The following is a 21,237-nucleotide window of genomic DNA, read 5'->3' as shown; positions in this document are numbered from 1 at the left end:
CCTACTCAACCAGTTCTAACCTGATTTAAATTACATAATACTCTGTCCTGTTGCAACTTTATTCAAGCCTCTGGGCTCATGCCTTCCCTTAGGTAAATTCTGGTAAATGCATCAGGTTTGTAACAGTTGAAAAGAACGTGAAACATAGGCAGTTACAGAGACCAAAGATAGAAAAACATCTTTTTTGCCTTTTTTTTCCCCCCACTTCTGATGTGATTGTATACCCACCTGCATAGATATTGTAATTTCTTGAAGAGCAGCATCAGCTTCATCCTGCTTCGTTTTGAGCAAAATGCTTTGTTCTCCAGCTTTCCTGTTCAGTTCATCTACCAGGGCTTTAGCTTCATTCAGCTTTGAAACACCTGCCTATAAAGGTTTATAAGAAGCAAATATTTAGGAACAAATTTGAAGTGAATTTAAATTAACATTTGCTACAAACAGTATGGACAAACAAAGAATAATGTAGACTAACCTTTTTTTAAAATTGTTTTTCACATTTTCTTGATACTATTTAACCTAAAATTTAGATCTGGTAGTTCTAGCTGTGTCGCTCTAAGATCTATTACTACAGCCAGAAGATAAAAAAAATCTCAAAATAATAAACTTTAAATGAAAAAACAGCTAGCATATACTCTTTTTCCCAGTAATTCAATAGCATTTCAGTTAACTGATATTAACTCAATGTAACTATATCTCCCCTAAAAGCAAATCAATAAAAGTTAAACAGAATGAAATAAAATAGATTATCTGATTTCTACATATTTGAACACTAAAAAACATATATATAAAATAAAGTTTCAATTATGCTCAAAATTAACTATTTTCTTAATTCACACTTTCTACATTGTTTACTTAATACTAATTATATACTACCAATATTTCAAGATATGTTTAAAAAAAATATCTGTAAGATATTTTGATTGAGGATAAACATTTTCCATAAATAATTTTCCAGTAAATTATTACCTTTACTTAACAGAGCATTTAATAAGAAAACATGCCCAGTCTGATACATTCTCGAGGAAAAGTATTAACAAAAACAAGAAAATCACCTTTTACTCTTTCAGGCACTTGAACAGAGAAGGGCATTAAGATTGATACTATTTCTCTCCTGAAACCAGAGCATGAGCATTTGCCAATAGAGGACAGACCACATTACCATGCTAACAGCCACAGCTCATTAATACAAGAGACATATCCTAATGCAAGAATATATTGAAGAGTCACACGTTAAGGGTTTCAAACACATACCTGCAAGTGGTTCTGCCTTTTTATTAGCTCTCTTCTTTTACTGCTGTTGATGGTACTGTACACACGGAGGAATGTCATATACCTGCTGGGTGTTGCTCCGTACATTTTGCATGATTCGTGGATTGCCAAAAATGACTTCAGAAAATCAGAATGACCTGTGCAACATCATTTGTTATACAGATAAAATTATACTGAATTTTATCTCACATTAAAATAACTAAGAAAAAGCAAGAGAATATGCTTGCTTTTCGAGATATGAATTAAGAGTATTCAAAATAGCAAAAAGACTACACTTTTTTATAGCACTCTCAGGGAAACAACATATAAATACATTTGGAATGCCTATTTCTCAGAAGGAAATACACTGAAATTGTTTGATGTTTGGAAAAGCCAGCAAAATTAATTGCAGACTACTGAAGGCTAATCTTATAAGAAACTACTTCCACAAAAATTGAATTTTAAAATACTTGGGACTGTTTTAGAAATAAAGCCCATGTGTTTTTGTCTTCTCCCTTATCTCTGATGACGGGCAAACTAAAAGGTTTTCCTGTCATTCAGTTTATTGAACAGTTTCTCAAAAAAAGCCCAAAGATACTGTAAAATAAACTGCATTACCCTACAAAAGAAAAAAATGCTAGAGCATATCTATATATAAATGAATGCCTGCAATAAGTACTGCAGCCTAGATTAATTACGATGATCTAGGATAAAGAGGGATGGTAATGTGAACACCAAATACTATTTTTGCCCATTATTCTGATTGCTCTATTAAAAAGCAATATAAACCAAGAAACTCCAAGTGATCCACTTACCATCTTATATTCTGTTAGCTCCACGACCTCTAAGTGCTACTTTTATAGGAAGTGGCTAAAAGTAGTACTCTGCAAGTGAGTGCTGGCACTGGTCACTTAGATTATGTTTGAGACACTCTTTTTAACATGACTATATTTGAAGCCTTATGAAAAAACCTAATTATTCTGAAAAAGGGGCATTACTTCCAACAAAGGAGTTTTTGAAATTAATAAAGTAAGATGAAAATCTACAAAAATAATAATGAAATATATAAACTCTCAAAACATCAAATTTTCAGATTGTGAAATAACATCCACATAGAAGGAAGACACTGACCAAAACAAGATATAGCTAAATCAGTGTATAAAACTGAATATATACAGTGACTACTTGTATAAAATTGAATATATACAGTGACTACTTGTGACAGAAGAGACTGCATTTGATCAGCCGGGATGTATGTTCCAGACTAATGCTCCCTTGTGCAAAATGCCTGACATGTGAATAGCACCAACGTCTATGAATATGCTGGTAAACACATCCTTAAAGTATCTATTTTATTACCTACGCCCAACACAGGATCAAGTGTTTAATAATAATAACTAGTAGGTGTACTTAAATATTACCTGAATGTTTTTTCTTAACTTCTTTATGTGTTTTTCCAATCTTTTCTTGTTCATCTGAATCACACAGAAGCATTTCAGGTATCTAAAAAAGCCACATAATTTTTTGCATGAAAATTATGAACAATGACATTTTGAGTTAAAATTTTTAAACATCAAAAAACACAAACCTTCAATCTAGTTTCTCTTTCCAAAAGACTGAAAATGATACACTTAGAATAAGGAATCTACAGAATACTTTTAGCATTAGAAAGATAAATTCTGCCTTTCCATGTCACTGATAACTTCCTGTTCTCTCAAGTGGAAGATATTTATCCCAGAGGCACTGCCACCACTGCTGTTGGGCTCAGACTTGGCCAGTAGCACATCCTTCTTGGAGCCAGCTGGCATTAACACCACCTGACATGGGGGAAGCTTCTGGCAGCCTCTCACAGAAGTCACCCCTGCAGGCCAACCTGACACCAAAACCTTGCCACACAAACAAAATACAACTGGCTTTAATATTTTGCTTGCAATCTATATTTTGTTCTTAAATGCTGTGTTTGATCAGAGTCATAGCAGTCAGCATGTTGTTCAAGTCAGCCCACAGAGAGAACAAAACATAATGTTACTGGTAAAATAACAATACTAATAATACTTCACTGTTCTGTGGAATTTTCCATCTTTGTAGAAGTGTACAAAGGGATTAAATAGGTACAGTGATAATTATTCCTTCACAACCTTAAATATCTTGACCTTATTCACCAGAGCTCAGTTATATTTAGAGATACTAATTTACGTAAGTCACAATTAATGCAACTTACCTTTTTCATACTGTCTTCTGACCAGGTTTCCATCCATAAAACCTGACATTTCTTATACAGTGCTGGATTACTTTCACAGTTTATTGTGAAATTTAAATTGGTAGAATCCATGATCAAGACAACATGCAGATTTTGTTGGATCCCTAAGAAAATGCAACAATTTTTAGTAAATAAAATCTGACTACATGACGGTAGCTTTAATGCAAATACAACATAATTCACTTTTTTAAAAATACTTATCAAAAGGCAATTTCTGAAAAAAAAGAGCCTATAATATCAAATCACACTAGGAAAGGAATGTTTGTAAGTAGAAACTTATTAAGTACCATGAATTCTTGTTATCTATACTACAGTGCATTTTTTAATTCTGAAGAGCTGGCAGTATTTAAGTAGAAAGCACTAGTTCTCATTCTAATTCATGTAGACCAATAGAACCAATCAGAAGTAGTTCCATGGCTGGCTGCTATGACTGTATTCTTTCAGTCATATTCCTTGATTTATTTCTAAACTATTTAATCTTCTCATTGGGCCAAGGAAGAAACACAAATAATTAAGAAAACTATCTGTAAATTTGCTTGTAATTACTGAGAATCCAGAGTGATTTCTTGGTATAATTGATCAATAGAAGAAATCTCTCTTACCAAATATAAATAAAAGCCATACAAACCAGAAAATAATGGGAAAAAAGCTTTCTTCCTTCTAATTACTTTCAAAAGCAGATTTCATAACATTTGTACAACATTCAATACAAAATTTCAGACAGAAAAATAAATTTTCAGCTGAGGGTTCTGTGCTCTCAAATACCACAAATATTATTCCTGCCTGCTATTTGATTACTAATTAAAAGTAAAGACTGCACACAATAAAAAGACTATGTTAGAAATTATTTGAATCCATTATTATATCACTTTTTAAACTTCATATTTAATTATAACTTATAACTCTGTTGACATACGGTATGTGAAGTAGTTGAAAATTGGTCCTGTAAATCCATCTTGCGAAGCTTGATCCTTCAGAGGAGATAGCAATGGTTCTAATTCTTCTATTTTATACAGCCCAGGAACTTCTCCTATTTCAAAAATTAATTTGAGTCAGATAAAATACACTATAATTATTTAAATTGCTTTGAAGGTCTCCCTTGAATCCTCTGTATAGAGAATTCCAATTTCATAGTTTTCACCTCTATACTTTCTTGACCATTATCCCACTTTCTTAATAATTCTTTTCATGATATCATGAAAACAAAAAAAAACAACTTACAGTGACTCTATTTAACAGTCTACTTTGTTTACATTGCTGAAATGTGTTTGAAAAAGGCTCTTTCAAATCTATCCAAAGACAGTGACCCTGTTCTGCATACAAAACAAATCAAACCAAACTGACACACACCAGGAAGATGAAAGTGAGTAGTCATCCAGATTCTCAGACATAAAGTTTTAACACTGCATAATCAAGATTTGGGGTAGATCTGGGGTAGCACCTGAGAGACAGGAAAATCTGGTGCTCTTATTAATCAGCTCTTAAACTACTGCAGTTCCAAAAAAACAATTTAGTAACTTTGACTCAGTCCTTCAGTGATCTTCTCATTGATCCAGGAACAAAGCTGGACACTAAAATAAAGTCACTTTTGTTATTTGTTATTGTTGTTTATCATCCCTCTCACTACCTTCAGAAAAGTGAGCTTTGCTGGTGACTCTTTAGTAAAAGAACTCAGTCTATACAATCTAGTAAAGCATTGGAAACCTCTCTATTTTGAGTTTTATTATAAAAGGGAAGCAGAAGAGTAGAATGCATTTTAATTCTGTTGTTACGCTGTTATCAAGAACTCCTTTGAAATGAATTAGAGGAACTGAAAGCACTGTACTGTAAGGTAAATTAAAGGACAACTAAGTGGACCTTAAGTCAGGTTCTTACATACAAGTACTCTAATGAAAACAGCACAGAAAGCTATCTAAAGTTAGAAAACATTCTCTAATTCTGCCTCGTTGAGCTAAGTCTGTGTGGTAAAAGTAGTACCATACACTCTTTGGACTTGACTCACCTGAGGACAGTAAACTGTTGACCATCTCCAGGAAAGTGGAATGAACAAACTGATAATCTTCCAGCAGCAATACCACCTGCTGGGCTTCAATGCCTGCAAGCTCCATCACCTAGAAGCAGGGAAGACATTTAAACCTCAGTGTATGGTCCAGAAGAGAATGATAATCATACAATATCCTGAGTTAGAAGGGACTGGCATGGATCATAATCTTTCCTTGACTAGATATTACAGACATATTTTCTCCACAGCATCTACACTATTATATATTTACAAAAGATTTCCAGGTGATTCAGTTAAAAGAGATATCAAATATAAGGAACATTTTACCTAGATATACAGCTTAGTAATGAAAAAATAATTAAAACCAGGCTCTTTCATAAAGTATATTTTTGTATATTACTCAATGATAGAATTGTATCACTCTTTTGTATAGGCAAAGATCTAGAATTTTCTTTAGGATAGCTGAAGGTAATGAGAAACTGTTGATTCAAGGCTTGCATCTGGTTTTAAACAATATGTATACTTTCGCCAATCACTAAAATTTCATTTTATTTAACTACTGTTAACTGGAAGATCATAGTAGAGACAGAAAATAAAAGTAAATACCAACCTGAAAATATATATATGAAAAAGCCTGTCACATAAATATTCACATAAACTTCAAATTTCTAAGTTCTACAACAATCAAAAAGAGCTCTGGTATTCCAAAAAGAGGATTTTCAGTTAGTTACTCTAAAGAACAGTATCCACATCTAGAGTGAGAACTTCTAAAAAATTACTTGTTTCATTTAGACTATCGTTCTTCTTCTCTTAAAATATCTCTTTTCCACAATCTTTGGTGTCCTTCAAAATTCCCACATTCTTTTTTTTTTCTTTAACATACACCTACAGCATTAGAAAATAGATCAAACTGAGTGACTTACATATTTAAGATCAGTTTTGAACTGCTTCAGCTGATAACCTCTGGAAATTTTGGGAGTAATCAGCACAGCTCCATGCATATGACTGACTAAAGAGGTAACTGTCCGACGACCTACACCACTCTGTCCTGCTAAAAGAAGTGATCCTCCAGGAAAACTCAGCACTCTGTCCACTTTGGACACATAACTGAGGACTTCATGGAACAGTAAAATATCTATCTCTTTTTTGTCCCGTCCATAATGAATTATACCCTATTTAAAAAAAAAAGAGGAAAAAAATCTGATCACTAATAATAAATATAAGCAGTGAGATATGCAAACATCCAACTTTTTAACGTTTCAAAAAGAAAGGCTTAAAAGCTTAAGAGACCACATTGGGCTTCATTCAATTTTTTTTTTTTTCACAGAATTTAGAAACCTCACATACCCTTTATGAGTAATAAATATATCAAAAATTAACATATCACACTACGCCCAGCACCAGAACACCTTGGAAGTCTTTGATATATTGAAATAGGAATCTACCACTGAACTAATTAAAATTGAATAATGGACCAGAACAAAGTCTGAGCTGTGTTTCTGACTACAGCTTAATTAATAACTCAGGAGAGTGTTTTAGGCATCTAATTGCTGCATAATTGCTTATTATGGAAGTTCCTAGTGAAAGACACACAACAGCAGATCCTATGATTAAATTATGACCTTGTTATACTCATTAAAACCTCATCTTTGAAGCCCAATGTATCCTGCAGTCAGGAAAAAAAAACACCAAAACCAACAAACTCCCTGCTTACTGAGGCTATTGAATTTCATAATTTCCCATGTAGTGTATTGGTCACAAGTTGGCACTTAAGGAGAGGTGGTAGATTCCCATCTACAGGCCATCAAACACTACAACTAAGGGTGACAATCTCAAAATTCTCATCCTAAAAATCAGATAGCCTAGAGGAGTTAAAATGTTTGCATTTCCTCATCAAGCTCACTTTTTTGTACTTTAACTGCTTAAAAGCATGCCAAATCTCCAGCAGTTCTTCAAACAAAAATTATGCGACCATACTGCAAATTCAAAAAGAAATTATTTAGTAAAACACTTAGGTACTCAAACAATACACAAATATATATGGACATAAATGTTTCTCAAAATGTTGGTTCATCAAACTTTGAATCAAAATGTTGGTTCATCAAACCATCAAATGTTGGTAAACAGCAGGAAAGACAACTGATGTCCTTTCATCAACCTAACCTTGCTACATGCTTCCTACTGCCTGCCACATAACACCACAAGTCTTCCCTTCATCAAATGCAAAAAGTGATGCCTTGAACAGGAAGCAGCCCCCACCATAAGCCTTGTTGCTTGCATGTTACTCTTAGGCAAAACTGTCTAGAATCATTGCTGTGTATATTCTTTAATCACGCCTCACTTTTTGAATAACATCTTTCAGGTCTGTTGAGTTTAGTCTGCCAAGTGGCCTCCCATGTGGTGGTAGTGCCTGGCCCAGAGTGATGAATGCCTCTTGACAAGCTCCCCAAGTTACATAAAAGGTATCTGTGGGAAAAAAAGAAAACTTTTGAAACTTCGGATGTTCAACTCATATGCTATCTAACTTGACTAGGCATTTCCTAAACAAATGTTTCAGGTTTGTGTGGTATGCTTCAAATGGCTTACCTGCCATATTTTCCAGAACATTTGAGCCCCAATCATCTTGAAACACATTGGTCAAAATGTTATCAAATACTTGAAGTTCTTTTGTGCCAACAATTCTGTCACGGAACAAGCAGCGTGCCTCATAAGCAAGAACTTCCAATACAAAGTCTGCAGTGTGTATCAATGAACCTACAAAATTTAATGAGAGAATTAATTTCATATTTTTATAATAAATTTTCAATTTTCTACTTTAAAATATGAAATTGAAAATGATAACATACCAGCAGGAGAGCATCGGTAAGGAAGAAATAAGAGAAAAAGTAAATATTATGAAGTGCTTTTTAATAATTTCTTTATGGATCATTACAAGATAAAATGAAATATATTCTATTAAAACAAGTTCTCTCTATTAAAACATGTGTCAGCTTTTAACAAAACTGAACAAGGTGTTGCACTCAAAGTTAAAATTAAAAGTCAGTTTTCCAGGCAATGAAACCAAGAAAAGCCAGAAGACATTTCTAAAATGAAGAGAAAGACTGATAACAAATACTAAAATAATAGTAAATACCCAAAACAGTCTGTATTAGAAAATGCCAATAGAGACTCCAAATCTTAAATACTCCTCACAAAAGGAAGGTGAGTAAATAACAAGCCTTCATCACTGGAAAAGCACAGGCACATGTCAATGTTAGATACAACTAAGAAGTCCTTAAATCAGCTAAGATTACCCATCCATTGATTGTCAGTACAGCTTTTCTGACATCATTAAGGCTGCATCTACCATCTCATGATCCCAGAAAATAAATGGAAAGGGAGCACAGCATTCTTATCACTTTTATCCTCTTTAAGCAGCCCTCTATGCAACCTTCTAATGAATGTAAGAGCTAAAACATAATGAGTAATTTCTTGTGATGTAGTAATAATACCAATTTCAGAGACAAAAACAAGATTAGAAAGCAGCCTATGAAGTATGTGTATAAACCAGGTTTATACAACCAGGTACAGCAGGACAAGCATGAGGCAAGGCTCTGGGAACACAGAAAACAACACATATGCTCAAAAAAACCTCAACACAAAACACAAAAAACCACAGAACAAAACAGTGAAGAGTAGGGGGCACAGCTCAAATTCCCATAGTAGGAATGCAGTCCCAAACCATTAACTTCCCTTAAACCATAAATAGCTCCCACACGTATTTTAAAACATTGTTGTATTTTTTTTTAACTTGTTTACTCTTATATTATGGAATGAACTGTCAGGCATTTTTTCCCTCCATTGAGTTACAGACAGTTCACAGTTTAAAAAGATGAATGTGGAGCCAACAGTAAGACTGACACCAATGATAATCTAGCCCATTTTAAAACTACTTTATTAATGAAAACCAAACAAGTGACTTACCACCTTCTAAATCATATCTGAATAAACCAAGAACCCACTGAGTAAGAATACATGGTGTAAAAAGGTAATGACTGCGATCATCAACTGTGAATTTTGCTCGTACCTAAAAATGGGAGTTAAGGAAAGGAAAAAATGATATTGTAAAATTTAAAGTAGTTTTCTAAGGTACCAGATAGATTAGTTTTCTAGTTGGTGAACATTTAGATATTGTATGAATGTACTCCTTGTTTAAATCTTGTTTTCTGACCATGAAAGATTTTCCTCAGAACATTTTTTCTGTACCATTTTGTGATGGAAACAACTGCACATCTCACCTAGGACTGTTAGTGCAGTATTATTAGACAAAATACATAATTTTTTTAAACAATACCAAATATGAAACATAAAGGCAATACTGAAATGTAATAAAAACCTACCTAAATTATTAACATTTTCTCACTAAAACCTACCTAAATTAGTAATATTTTCTCACTACAAAATACTTCATACTTACTCTTCTCCCAGAGAGGATATTCTAAGTACATCTTTAATTCAAGGAATAACTGCTTTTATCAGTTATTTGATCACAGTGTAATGAGACTTCAACTCATATTTCTTGGAATACATCAATAATGTAATTGGAATACATCGATAATGTCATGAAACTCCTGCTAGGAGGTGAATGCCAGCCAGTGACTGAGCCCACATCATAGTCAAAAGGATCAAGTCTGTCTATATCATGCTTCTGCCTGGATGGGGATGTTCATACATTCTACAGCAGCACCACACAGCACCTTCCCCAGTAAGGCTATGTACTGATTAAGAAAAACAAGCAGTTAAGCATTTTGCTAGACAAAAGTTCTTAAAATTTCAAGTGGGAGGCTAAAATGAATTTGTGTCCAGTTGTAAACACCTGCTTTTAACAGTGTACCATTGTAGTAGGTAGTCCTTGATGTTTGTAAAGGATGCCACCCTCATATCTCCTTCTGTGTTCATAACAGCATCCGTAACAACTCGACACACATCATCTGTGGCACTGACTGTCTCCTCATCCATTAAGTACTAAAACACTACTATCCACATTTTATAAACCAGAAACGAAAAGTACAGAAGTGTTAAGATGTGAGCCAAAATCCTAAAACGAATCTGTGGGAAAGCAACAGCACTTATTGCTTACTCTGCTTGCTTCTAATACCTAAGATTTTCTGAAAATAAGAAGTTCCAAAATTGATATCAGCTTTATTAAAAAGATATAAACTTAGATTTTAATACTGATAAAACTTTTTACTTGCTTGTTAATATCAAAAGCTTATTATTTGTAATAAAATATCTGAACTCCATCTCCTTGAAGAAAAAAAAAAGGTTTCCATACCTGTTGATAGACCTGAACCATAGATCCTGCTAGCTGATGTATTTTTGGTAAAGAACCCCAAACAGGGTGATTCTTTAGGTTTTTCTGTAGTACAGGTTCCAGGTAGGCACTATAAATAGTTTGCAATTGTTCTCTTTCTGGATAGCTAAAAAGGGAAAAAATCTAGTCATTATGGACTTTTTCTGCATAACTAAAACTGAGTTAAACTTATATAATTACTGAAAAATTTCATTGAATAGCATTTCCATCCAGCAGCTAAGAAAAATCATAATTTTATTGAATTAGGCCACTCAATGAAATTTTCTAAGTACATCTGTTGGTATGGTCACACTTAAATAAATAAACTTCAATTTCTCTAACTTTATAACCAAATACCACCTTAACATAAAGCTGCAGAAAGCAGTTTACTGCAAGCAAAATTATCCAACAGGAAACATCTTTCAAACACTTCACTACCAATAGGCACCTGTAGTTGGACTCTCAGGCACCAAATAGCATCAAATCTAACAATCACAAACTGTGAGAAAAAATGAAAGACTGGAAGAGCCACATCTTTGTAAAGACTAAATTGACAAGAGGTCCTTATAAAGAGAGGCTGAATCTGAGTTCTGAGAGTTTGATTAATTTACATGTACTTACTCAATTGCACAGAGACGAACAATAGAGGTAAATCTGGAGGTAAGTTTATGTCTTCCTAACGTTCCTCCAGCTGACATGGAAGCCACAATTTGGATGTTTTCTAAACCAACCCATTCCAGATTTTCATCATAAAATCCTTGATATGTAAGAACCTTAGATAATCAAATAAATACTTCTTTAAAGGAAAGTCAACAGAGTATCATACAAAAGAAAATATAATAAAAAGTGAGAAATATACCATTATTTATGCTTTCTTAACTGCCTGAGGCATCTTACTCCTTATAATTTTGTCATCTGCACATTTGCAGGACTCCATTTCCCTATCATTAATGAAGATGTTAAAACAGATCACAGCTTCCAAATAGACTCTGTACCACTGACAATCACCCTTTGGGCCTGGCTCTTTAGCCAGCTTCCAACCCACCTCACCATGTGCTTATGTAGCCTGTATCAACAGCTTTTCTTGTGAGAATCTTTTGGGAGACAGCATCAATGGTCTCAGTGAAGTCCAGGTAGACTATATTCACTCTCTTCCCCACATCAAGCAAGACTTGTCCCTGGTGAATCCATGCTGACTGCTCCTGGCAATCTTCTTATCATTCATATGTCTACTGCACTGTAACTCATTGAGATGAGTGCTGCCTTTATTTGTTTATAAATATCAGCCAAACAAAAATGGTATCTTATTTCTGGCTGACACCTGCACAGTCTACTAAAGCACAAACAAAACCAATGCCAATACAGGATGCAGTATTTTAACACTGAAATTAATCAACGTAGGTATTTACTACATATGCTAAATTATATCCAGTATACTTGAGTCTCTTTATAAATAACAGACATAAGTATTCACCTGCTGCAGAAAAGCCACGAGAGTACTTGTTCCCCATTTATCAGGTTTGGGTAGATTTATGTCTTTTAAGTACAAAACAAGCCTTTCACAGTCCTTTGGTCTGTACACTCGCCCAGTGTTTGTGCTGATTACAATGCAAGTCTGACTTAATTTCTGTAGAAGATGTTGAGAAGTAGTCTGTGCACTGCAGTGAACAGTGGCAATCTGAGTGGAGCGGAGCTGAGAAAATGCATAGTGAAGCAGCATCCTAGAAAACCAAACAGGTACATACATTTAGGCATAAATAAATTAAAATGCTGTGTATTCAAAGATATTTTATAGTTTTTGAATTAACATGCATATACTACATCCTATATTAATGGAAGAGGTGGAACATGAAGTTTGCTGAATTCAGGATTCTTGCCTTTAAAACTGTTAACATTTTCCATTCAAAAAATTCAATGGAAGTGTAGTGTATACGCTACACAAAACAAATAGGTAATTCAATACCTTGGTTTAGTGACTCAAACCATCTAAATAAGGAATCTAACAAAGGCAACAGGACGTGCTAAATTGAGTTGCCTGCACATGGCATCTAGAGCCTCTTGAAACGAGACTGGATATCATGTGCCTCTAAGCTGCTGCTCCATGACAGTTGGTTTTCCAAAGATCCTGTTTCATATCTACAAGCTACATTCAGATATCTTGGATGCAGTGTGACAGTATGAAATGTCTCTGTAGAGCTTCATAATTTACTTACTTGCACTACATAAGGTTTTTTTAATTAATGACCTAAACCAGTCATATTCTATCAGAAAGTCATATGATAAAAGCATTATAAAAAACCTACAGATTCTGTCAAACAACTGGAAGTATATTTTACTTAAAGTAGAAATTATTTTTACCCCTTTCCGCATCCTTCAGGACCAACAAGAAGAAATGGCTGCTTATTATTAATATCTAGCCACGGTTTAAAGTAATCTAAACCTCTCTGCATGTCAGGGGTTTGGATGACAGGAAGTGTTTGGTGATTACTGAAGTCATCAGCTGTTAAGTTTTCAGGTTTTTTCAGCTGATACAGCATTAGCTCTCCAGTGTCAGTGTCATAATATGTGTCCAGGGGCTTCCTTGGATCAGGAGGAGACTCTTGCGCCCAACTGAAGATCTTTAAAAAAAATACAAACAAAGTTTCAGTTAAATCCAGATTCCTAACAACAAGATCTACCATTTCAAGCTAGTCTAAAGAATGTTCAAAGAATATTTACGTAAAATCAAACATATAATTCTTCGATTTGATAGTTTGAGACTGCCTTTGAAAATTAATTAATATCATGCATATACTTTATGATTAAGTCCTTAACTAAACAATAATATATTACTCTTCCACTTTTCATAATATAAGGAAATTAAAATAAATTGTATTTAGAAAAGCTTTAATTCTTTTTTATATTAGGCATCCTAATAAGAAGAATACCCAAGAATATGTCCCTGATGAGGAAGAGGTAGAGTCCTGTTTCTATTTCAAGTATTCTGAACAGAAAAAAAACTCACAAAAATAAATCTGAATTACATATACAATACATATAGACAAACACAGTCTGCTGCAGTGAGTCCTAAAACTAAGCAGTATGGACAAAGGCATTTCACTGTCTCTTGGTGCAGGACCAAAGGATTGCTATCTGGGATGGTTGCAATCTATCAGAGACACATAAAACATTCCTTCACTTCTCAGGTTTTTCCCTACAGATTACACAAATCAAAATCAAATTAGAGCACAGAGATTACCTCTTTTGCAAATTCTTGTCGTGATTTCATGTTGAGATTGCCACCAAGACCACGTAACAAGTTAATAATAAACTGTCGACGATCAGTGCTTCCATGAAGATGAGACAGCCCATTCATCACAGTTCCAACTAAACTTGTTTCCACTACAAAGTCATTCTGTAAATTGAAATTTATAGTAGATGTAAATATATTCCTCAATGCAAATGTGATGTATTGCTAGCATGCTTTTGTTACTCATTGCTTTTTGACATTTATGCAAATGAGGTAAGATCTCAACACTGCTATTGTTCTAGAAAATTCACTTGACATTAAATTATTTCTAAACAATGATATAGTGGTTTTAATTCCAGACTATAAGTTAATGTAATTTAGGATAAGCAATCAGAACTTTCCTCACAGATTTTGAGAATCTATAAAGAATAAACATAACTGTACACTGGAAATCTTCCTTTTGAACAGATTATTTATGGATTTTTCTCTTTGGCACCAAAGGGAATTTGCAGCCTCAGGAACAATGCCATGGCTTTTACTTTGATACTTTAAAAGTCAAAAAAATGCCATGGGTAAAAGAACTAGGAGGAAAAATAATTAGAAGAACACAACAGGACCATGTATGTTCCCCATGAGGAGATAATGCACATCTGTTAAACACTAGCACACTGGCCATAGCAGTGGGGAAGTCTCCTAAAAAATATTTTCAGCACATAAGCTACTTGATCAATGCAAATTCAACTCCTCCAGAAGGGAAGTCTGGGAAGCAGAATTAATGTGGTCACAGCACCAAGCCTGCCAGAGTACAAGAAGGGTTTGGACAATGCTTGCAGGTGCATGGTTTGATTCTTGGGGTGGTCCTGTGCAGGGCCAGGAATTGGAATCCAGTGATCCTTGTGGGTCCCTTCCAACTCAGGATATCCTACAATTCTATAATTCTATCTAAAAAGTGCTGAGATTTTTTTTTTTTAATTACAGTTCAAAAATTAATCTGAATGATTCATTTAGTGCTAAACTAGAAAAATGAATCATACTTAACAGAAGCTGAAATTTGATTAAGTATTCATTTACTAACCTTCTTTACAACCCAGTTTAAAGCCTTTTCAAAATAGTCCCCAATCCAATTTTCAAGGTTGCATCTGTATTCTTCAGGCTGACTTCTTATCCAAGACTTTATTAGAGCATTAAGATCTGTATCTTCATCACTAAGTCAAAACAAAACAAGATTCAGATAAATACAAGACACCAATGTCTTTAGATAGATTGTTTTAAAAGAACAACAAAATTCCAGAAAAAGTCTAGTAAAATACTTTAATAATTTCTAACCAATATTTAAATAATATTGGGCTTTCCAGTGAAGAATTTAAAGTGTCTTTTAGAAAAAATCTATAGATTTTAGAAAAAATCTATAGAGATATTTCAGTCAAAAGTTTATAACAAACACCACAGAAGGGATACGCAACCTAAAGAAACTTCCCCAGTGATTTACTTCCTAAATGTAAGCAACTAATCAGATGCTCCCTTCACTTGAGCATACCTTTCAAGAAAAGTAGTACATATTTGCTTACTTTATAAGTATGGAATGCTCTTCTGGCTTACCTGAGAAAGATCATTCCCATTCGAGATATTGTAGCAGGAGAAGCACAGCTAAGGTCGTGAGTTTCAAATATAAAGTTGACATTTGAACCAAACTGAATTCTTTCTCCACTGGGCATAGTCAACAATTTGTTGTCATCCAAAACAGAATTCAAAGATTCAATCCATTCAGGATCAATATCACCATCACAAATTATCCATGAAGTAACATCTATTTCCAGACAGAAAAATAAAATATCAAACCCAAGAAAACTAGTTAAAAAATATCACCGCTTGCTATCTTAATATTATTTATTATTCTTTCTTCATTACGACTTACATTTCTATGAAGATACTCCTCACATGCTTTACCTTCTGCTGCCTATTTTGTTTTCTTATAACAAAATTTGCAAAGAATGTACTGAGGCATTTGGCTACAATTGTTACTAGAAGTTTTCCTTGCCTTATGCTATCCACAAACAATACCACAACATGAAGAAGTACTTGAAAAGGAACGATTTCAGTAATTTCAGTCTAACACCCACAAGCCCCTCTCAGACATACCTCGGGGCTCTCGCACCACTTGCCGAGCACTGTTTGTAAGCACTCCGTCAGACCACTCCCTGGTATCCATGTCAATGCGGCCCAGCAGCTGATGCCGGGGCATGGCTTTGGGATTCATTGTGTACTGCTTCACCACTCTGCCAGTTTTACCAAGGGCTGCCTTCAACATCCGCCAGAGCGTCGATTTACCTCCACCACTGGGGCCTACGATAACTACACCCATTCTTTGACGCAGTTGTTCATATAACTCCAAGGCCTTCTTGATCTAGACAATGAAAGAGATAATGGCTATGCGAAACTGTAAAGCTAAATGAAACATGTTCCTTTACAGTATTTCTGAGATTTACTTTGCATGCAGATACTTTCTATAATTTTGGGGGTTTTTAATAATAGATAATAGCAGATATATTTAGAATTATGATACTATGGTTTATGAAGAAATTTATTTTACACGTTAGGAGCATTTCACTAAATTGCTAATATAAAAATATGCTGGAAGATACAAAAGTTATCTTCCAGCATATTTTTAATGAGAATTTAACAAATCTTCAGTCACAAAACTTCATCCAGTTCTACAATAAATAAAAACAAGGCAGAGAACTGCTTGTGAAAATCAAATATTCACATATTTCATTCTTTCATTGTCCAAAATATTCATTGGCATTTGTATCTGGCTTGAATGAAACTGTGTGTCACATGTTCACATCTTGATTTTTCTTTCACTATTTTTCTTTGAATTACATAACTGATCTACAGTGCTTCGAACACACATGTAATTTTTTGTATACATGTAAATAGAATCTAACAACCAGTTATTCTCACTTTTTTATAAAGAGTTCTTCAAAAAAACCCAGAAACTTGTTAAATGAATGTAATATGAATCAAAATAATGCTGTTTTGTTGCTGTAGTTGATGTTTACCTGTGTGCTTATAATTTCCAAGTTTGCCTCCTCAAAGACTTGTTGTAAAGCTGCAGTTAACTCAGCATATTCCACATCTTTAGAATCAGTGCCAGGAAATACATCTTTAACCAGCTCATCAAAACGAGTGCAGTCTGCAAATGTAAGCTTTGATGTGGTGTTCAGTCGCAAAGCTTGAACCACTATGTGACTTTCATTAACTGGAAAGAAAAACAAAGAAAACAGATCAGTTTAAGCTGTGTCAACACTGCTCATACATTGAAAGTAGAATTGGAGGATAGATTTCAGAATTCCAGTTCATATACCATTCTACTTGCAAGTCAGGTATTGTAAGTACAATATATGTCCAGAAATGCATTCTATACAGATATGAGGTGGCTATGATGCTGGTCAGATGCAAACCATTTGTTATGTCAAAATCTGTAAACTTTCAGATACATGCTGGTTAAGCAAATAGAAAGCAGTAGCTGTCTTCTAAAGATGTGAAATGCTCATCCATTCCACACTCTTTAATTCCCTCTCATTTAATATCTAAACGATAACTTAAAAAATCTTTTAAAAATGCAGTGACTCAGTCTAGGCCAATATATTTCTATCATTCCTCCCTATCCTTATATTTGTCTGTCTACCAATCTGAATCTAGTGCCATGTGATAACTCTGCAAAACTCAGAGACAAAATGGTCTGATAACTAATGAATACTGACAGCATCAGAAGATCAACTTTCCTGTCCTGAGACAAGTGAAAACAAGAGTTTGAGAATCATTTTAAATTATTCCCAAATGTAGCCCTGTAATCTATGTTCTTATCATCACATAAAAGCTCAATCTAGAATACAACAAATCTTTTGTGATCTCCTGGTGAAGGTGGGCTTTCATAGATATTTTTTCTTTCCTAAATTACCTAGAGATACAAGCCATGGCTTTATAAAACTCCAGTGAACAAGAAAGCTCAAGTGAATTATAATTGTATATGATTCCAAAGAATCAAAATTAGGTATGGTCAGTCTTACCTTCTTGCTTTGCATCACTTTTCTTCAGCTGATGAAGAAGACTGCCACAGCCTCTCAAAACAGTCTTCAGTGCTCGTAAACCCCAATCATAGTGCTGCTGTGGTGTCAGAAGCTCTCTGAATTTAAACATAACAATATTGCAATAAGCTGTAGGTGACAACAGCTGAAATTTTGGGTTGGTGAATGAACACACTTATAATACAGGTTTGATCAAAAAAGAAACTGTCACATATTTGTACTTCCATCTGAAATGCATCTCAGAAATAGAGCAATGACACTCTGGAATTTTAAGAGGGGTTATATTCAACACGTACTTATTACTGGCCCTAACAGCATTCACTATAACTTCTGATCTTTGTACTCTCTAATGCACATAGTTTTAACCAAACAGGCACTTGTATTTCAACAGTTTTTAGAGTTCAATACAACACAATGCTTGTCAGCATTCATATCCTCACATTTATATTTAGTGAGATACTAGGAAAGCAGTAATTTGCTCCCTTGAGATTGTAACTGAATTGAAGATATTTTCACATCTCAACCTCCCAATATATTGCAGTATTTTAACTTATAAAGTTAAAATACTGATGACCACAGCATCCCAAAAACCCACTTCCTTTTCAAACCAGGACAAGTATCTGTACAGAGATTTGCATGGTAAACCACTTAGATTTAAGAGCTACAAGGGAAGAAAGTTAGAAAGGTAACTTTACTAAGGAAGGGAGAGGTGGGGGGGTGACAGCTTACCTTGCTAGATTAAAAATAGCCACTAATTTTCTACCCAGTATTTTAGCATCCTTAAAGCCTTCTGAATACAATATAACTTCTGCAATGAGTTCATTGTCTGGATGAGTCATGGCAACTGGCCTGAAAAGTTGCTTGAGGTTATCGGGCAGCTTTTGTCTTCCTCCATAACCTTTTCCAGCAGGATTCAGCGTGATAAAAATTCCAGAATTCGGATCCATTTCAACCTAGCATTAGAAGTGCATTGTAATGATATGTTGTCAGATGAAACAGCACTGAGAAATGCTGGGTGGACCATGTTTAGTTACAGTAGTCAGTTTTTAAATGTGGCCAATGTGAACAAGATAATTCAGATTTGCTGTACCTTTTTGCCAAGCATGTCACATACAGGACTGTGTTTCTTCAATGCATGTTGAATAGTCTGAACCTGCATGGATACTGCAGACAATACAGCTTCCTCAAGCCTATTGAATTCATCAAAACATCCCCAGGCACCACACTTCACTAAGCCCACAAATATGCGTCCCATTGACTTCACATCGATGCCCTTGAAATTGAAAAGAATGTTGTCAAAATTCAAATAACAAGAAAATATAAAAGAATGTCTTCCCATCCACTAAAAAGCAGGTCCCTGAAAACATCCACAAATTTCTAATGGCAACTGACAAACCATTTAGAATAATTTCCATAATAATTTCAATAAAACTACTACTACTACAACTACAACAAGTACTACTACTAATAATAATAACAACAACAATAACGATTAATATTATAATTTTAATATTATTTATGGAATATAATATTGCTTTATGAAGTATGCATGTAGATATCCATTTCCTAAATTAAACAAAACCATATTCACCTCATCACAATTAAAGACCAATACTTGTCTTCCAAGAATCCCACCCAAGGCTTTTACTGATTCTGTTTTCCCAGTTCCAGCTGGACCATAGGGATTTCCTCCAAGGCCCATCTTCATGGCCTGAGTAAGAGTTAGGTAACACTTATCTGTCAAAGGTGTATAAACAAGTTTTGGGGAAATCCCCTGCAGAAACAAAACAGATTATATTGATTGGTAGACAGAAAATACTGGCAATTTAGTTACTTTTATTTTATCATAAGTAATTAATTTGATAATATAAAGCAACAGCCAAAACTTCTGTGTCATTAAGAATATGAATTTGTTTACAAAGCTGTCCTGGTTTTATATCAAATGCCAATGTATAGTTTAATTTTTTTCACAACTACATATGAAACAGCATTCGATATATAAAAACAAGCATATTAAAAAATATGTAGATGATAACTTGATACAATTTATATTTACCCCATCAGCATTAAAAATGAAAATTATTACCCTCTCAAAATTATCTATGAAATAGCATGTTAAGGACATAATAAAGTTTAGAAAAATGACAACAGGTCGGAGACAATCAGCCGCATGTATGAAATGAGTAAGTGTTTTACTCATACATAAAAGCCACTATGTAAAAATATCACACCTGATATTCATAAGTATATTGGAGTTCAGCATCTACCATCTGAACATAACATTTTTGGTCATTCATATAAAATCTCAGCTGCTTCTTCCATGCCCAGTCTTCAACACTGTGAACCTCAGCTTGATTCAGCTGCTTCACCACATCAATGTTATGAATGATATCAAGAATCAGAGCTTTAAGCTTGAGCTCAAGAATTCCAGATTCTACAAATAATCACAACAAAAGAAAAAATCACTCTTGTTTAGCAAAGAAGACACGTTACCAATTCACAAGTTCATTGCGCTGCTTTCTATTATCAGCAGATTTTAATTAGATTTTGTTTGAATTATATAAAGGTTTTTTAATTTTTTTTTATTTTCTAAAGCAAGAAGCGTAAAATAAGATCCTGACAGACAATGTAAATCATGTAACTTTAGTCATTTTGATGCGACTTTGTCTGCCTCTATATGGTGGGGGGGGAGGTGGGATTTGAGACAGAGGAAGAGGGGGAGAGGAAAAAGGAGAGGGAGAGGCTTTTCTGCAAAGCAATTTATGCCAGGAGTCTGACATAGCCATGTCTACTTCAGCAATCAGTGGCTCAGCCTGCTGAGTGACCTGTTGAAAATCTCAAAACCATTCTACACACACTCTCCAGATTTTACTCAGAATAATTGTGGTGATGTGGAGTGAAAGTTCATTAACAGATTGGGTAAATTAAGTATACTCTTAGAGCATATTGTTTCATTTAGTTTCATTGAAAGAAATCAATGTTTCTGTGTTTCTATACCATTCCATGATGGGAATTAAATCAAAGTAAGTGAGAATAATCACAACTCACCTCCAAATCCCACCTATTTTCCAAACTAAA

The 21,237-nt window shown here is 34.3% G+C and overlaps 1 protein-coding gene across 1 annotated transcript in view; it reads right to left on the bottom strand.

Moving 5' to 3' along the window:
- The window catches only part of DYNC2H1 (dynein cytoplasmic 2 heavy chain 1), a 143,236-nt gene that overhangs the window by 96,597 nt on the left and 25,402 nt on the right, over window positions 1-21,237 (bottom strand). The window contains exons 32-55 of the mRNA XM_059493367.1: window positions 20,391-20,593; window positions 19,751-19,933; window positions 19,250-19,432; window positions 18,889-19,112; window positions 18,142-18,257; window positions 17,131-17,330; window positions 16,211-16,475; window positions 15,671-15,878; window positions 15,147-15,276; window positions 14,081-14,236; window positions 13,201-13,460; window positions 12,317-12,563; window positions 11,464-11,615; window positions 10,825-10,969; window positions 9,474-9,576; window positions 8,097-8,264; window positions 7,852-7,976; window positions 6,434-6,682; window positions 5,511-5,619; window positions 4,425-4,538; window positions 3,470-3,612; window positions 2,670-2,751; window positions 1,252-1,406; window positions 229-366 (exon numbers count right to left, since the gene is read on the bottom strand). Coding sequence (XP_059349350.1) covers window positions 229-366; window positions 1,252-1,406; window positions 2,670-2,751; window positions 3,470-3,612; window positions 4,425-4,538; window positions 5,511-5,619; window positions 6,434-6,682; window positions 7,852-7,976; window positions 8,097-8,264; window positions 9,474-9,576; window positions 10,825-10,969; window positions 11,464-11,615; window positions 12,317-12,563; window positions 13,201-13,460; window positions 14,081-14,236; window positions 15,147-15,276; window positions 15,671-15,878; window positions 16,211-16,475; window positions 17,131-17,330; window positions 18,142-18,257; window positions 18,889-19,112; window positions 19,250-19,432; window positions 19,751-19,933; window positions 20,391-20,593 — 4,058 coding nt within the window. The remainder of the gene's footprint in view (window positions 1-228; window positions 367-1,251; window positions 1,407-2,669; window positions 2,752-3,469; window positions 3,613-4,424; window positions 4,539-5,510; window positions 5,620-6,433; window positions 6,683-7,851; window positions 7,977-8,096; window positions 8,265-9,473; window positions 9,577-10,824; window positions 10,970-11,463; window positions 11,616-12,316; window positions 12,564-13,200; window positions 13,461-14,080; window positions 14,237-15,146; window positions 15,277-15,670; window positions 15,879-16,210; window positions 16,476-17,130; window positions 17,331-18,141; window positions 18,258-18,888; window positions 19,113-19,249; window positions 19,433-19,750; window positions 19,934-20,390; window positions 20,594-21,237) is intronic.

This window comes from Ammospiza nelsoni, chromosome 2, assembly GCF_027579445.1.
Source record: "Ammospiza nelsoni isolate bAmmNel1 chromosome 2, bAmmNel1.pri, whole genome shotgun sequence".
NCBI lineage: Eukaryota > Metazoa > Chordata > Aves > Passeriformes > Passerellidae > Ammospiza > Ammospiza nelsoni.
Note: the sequence above shows the minus strand (reverse complement) of the source record. Positions and strands in the feature narration are given on the sequence as shown.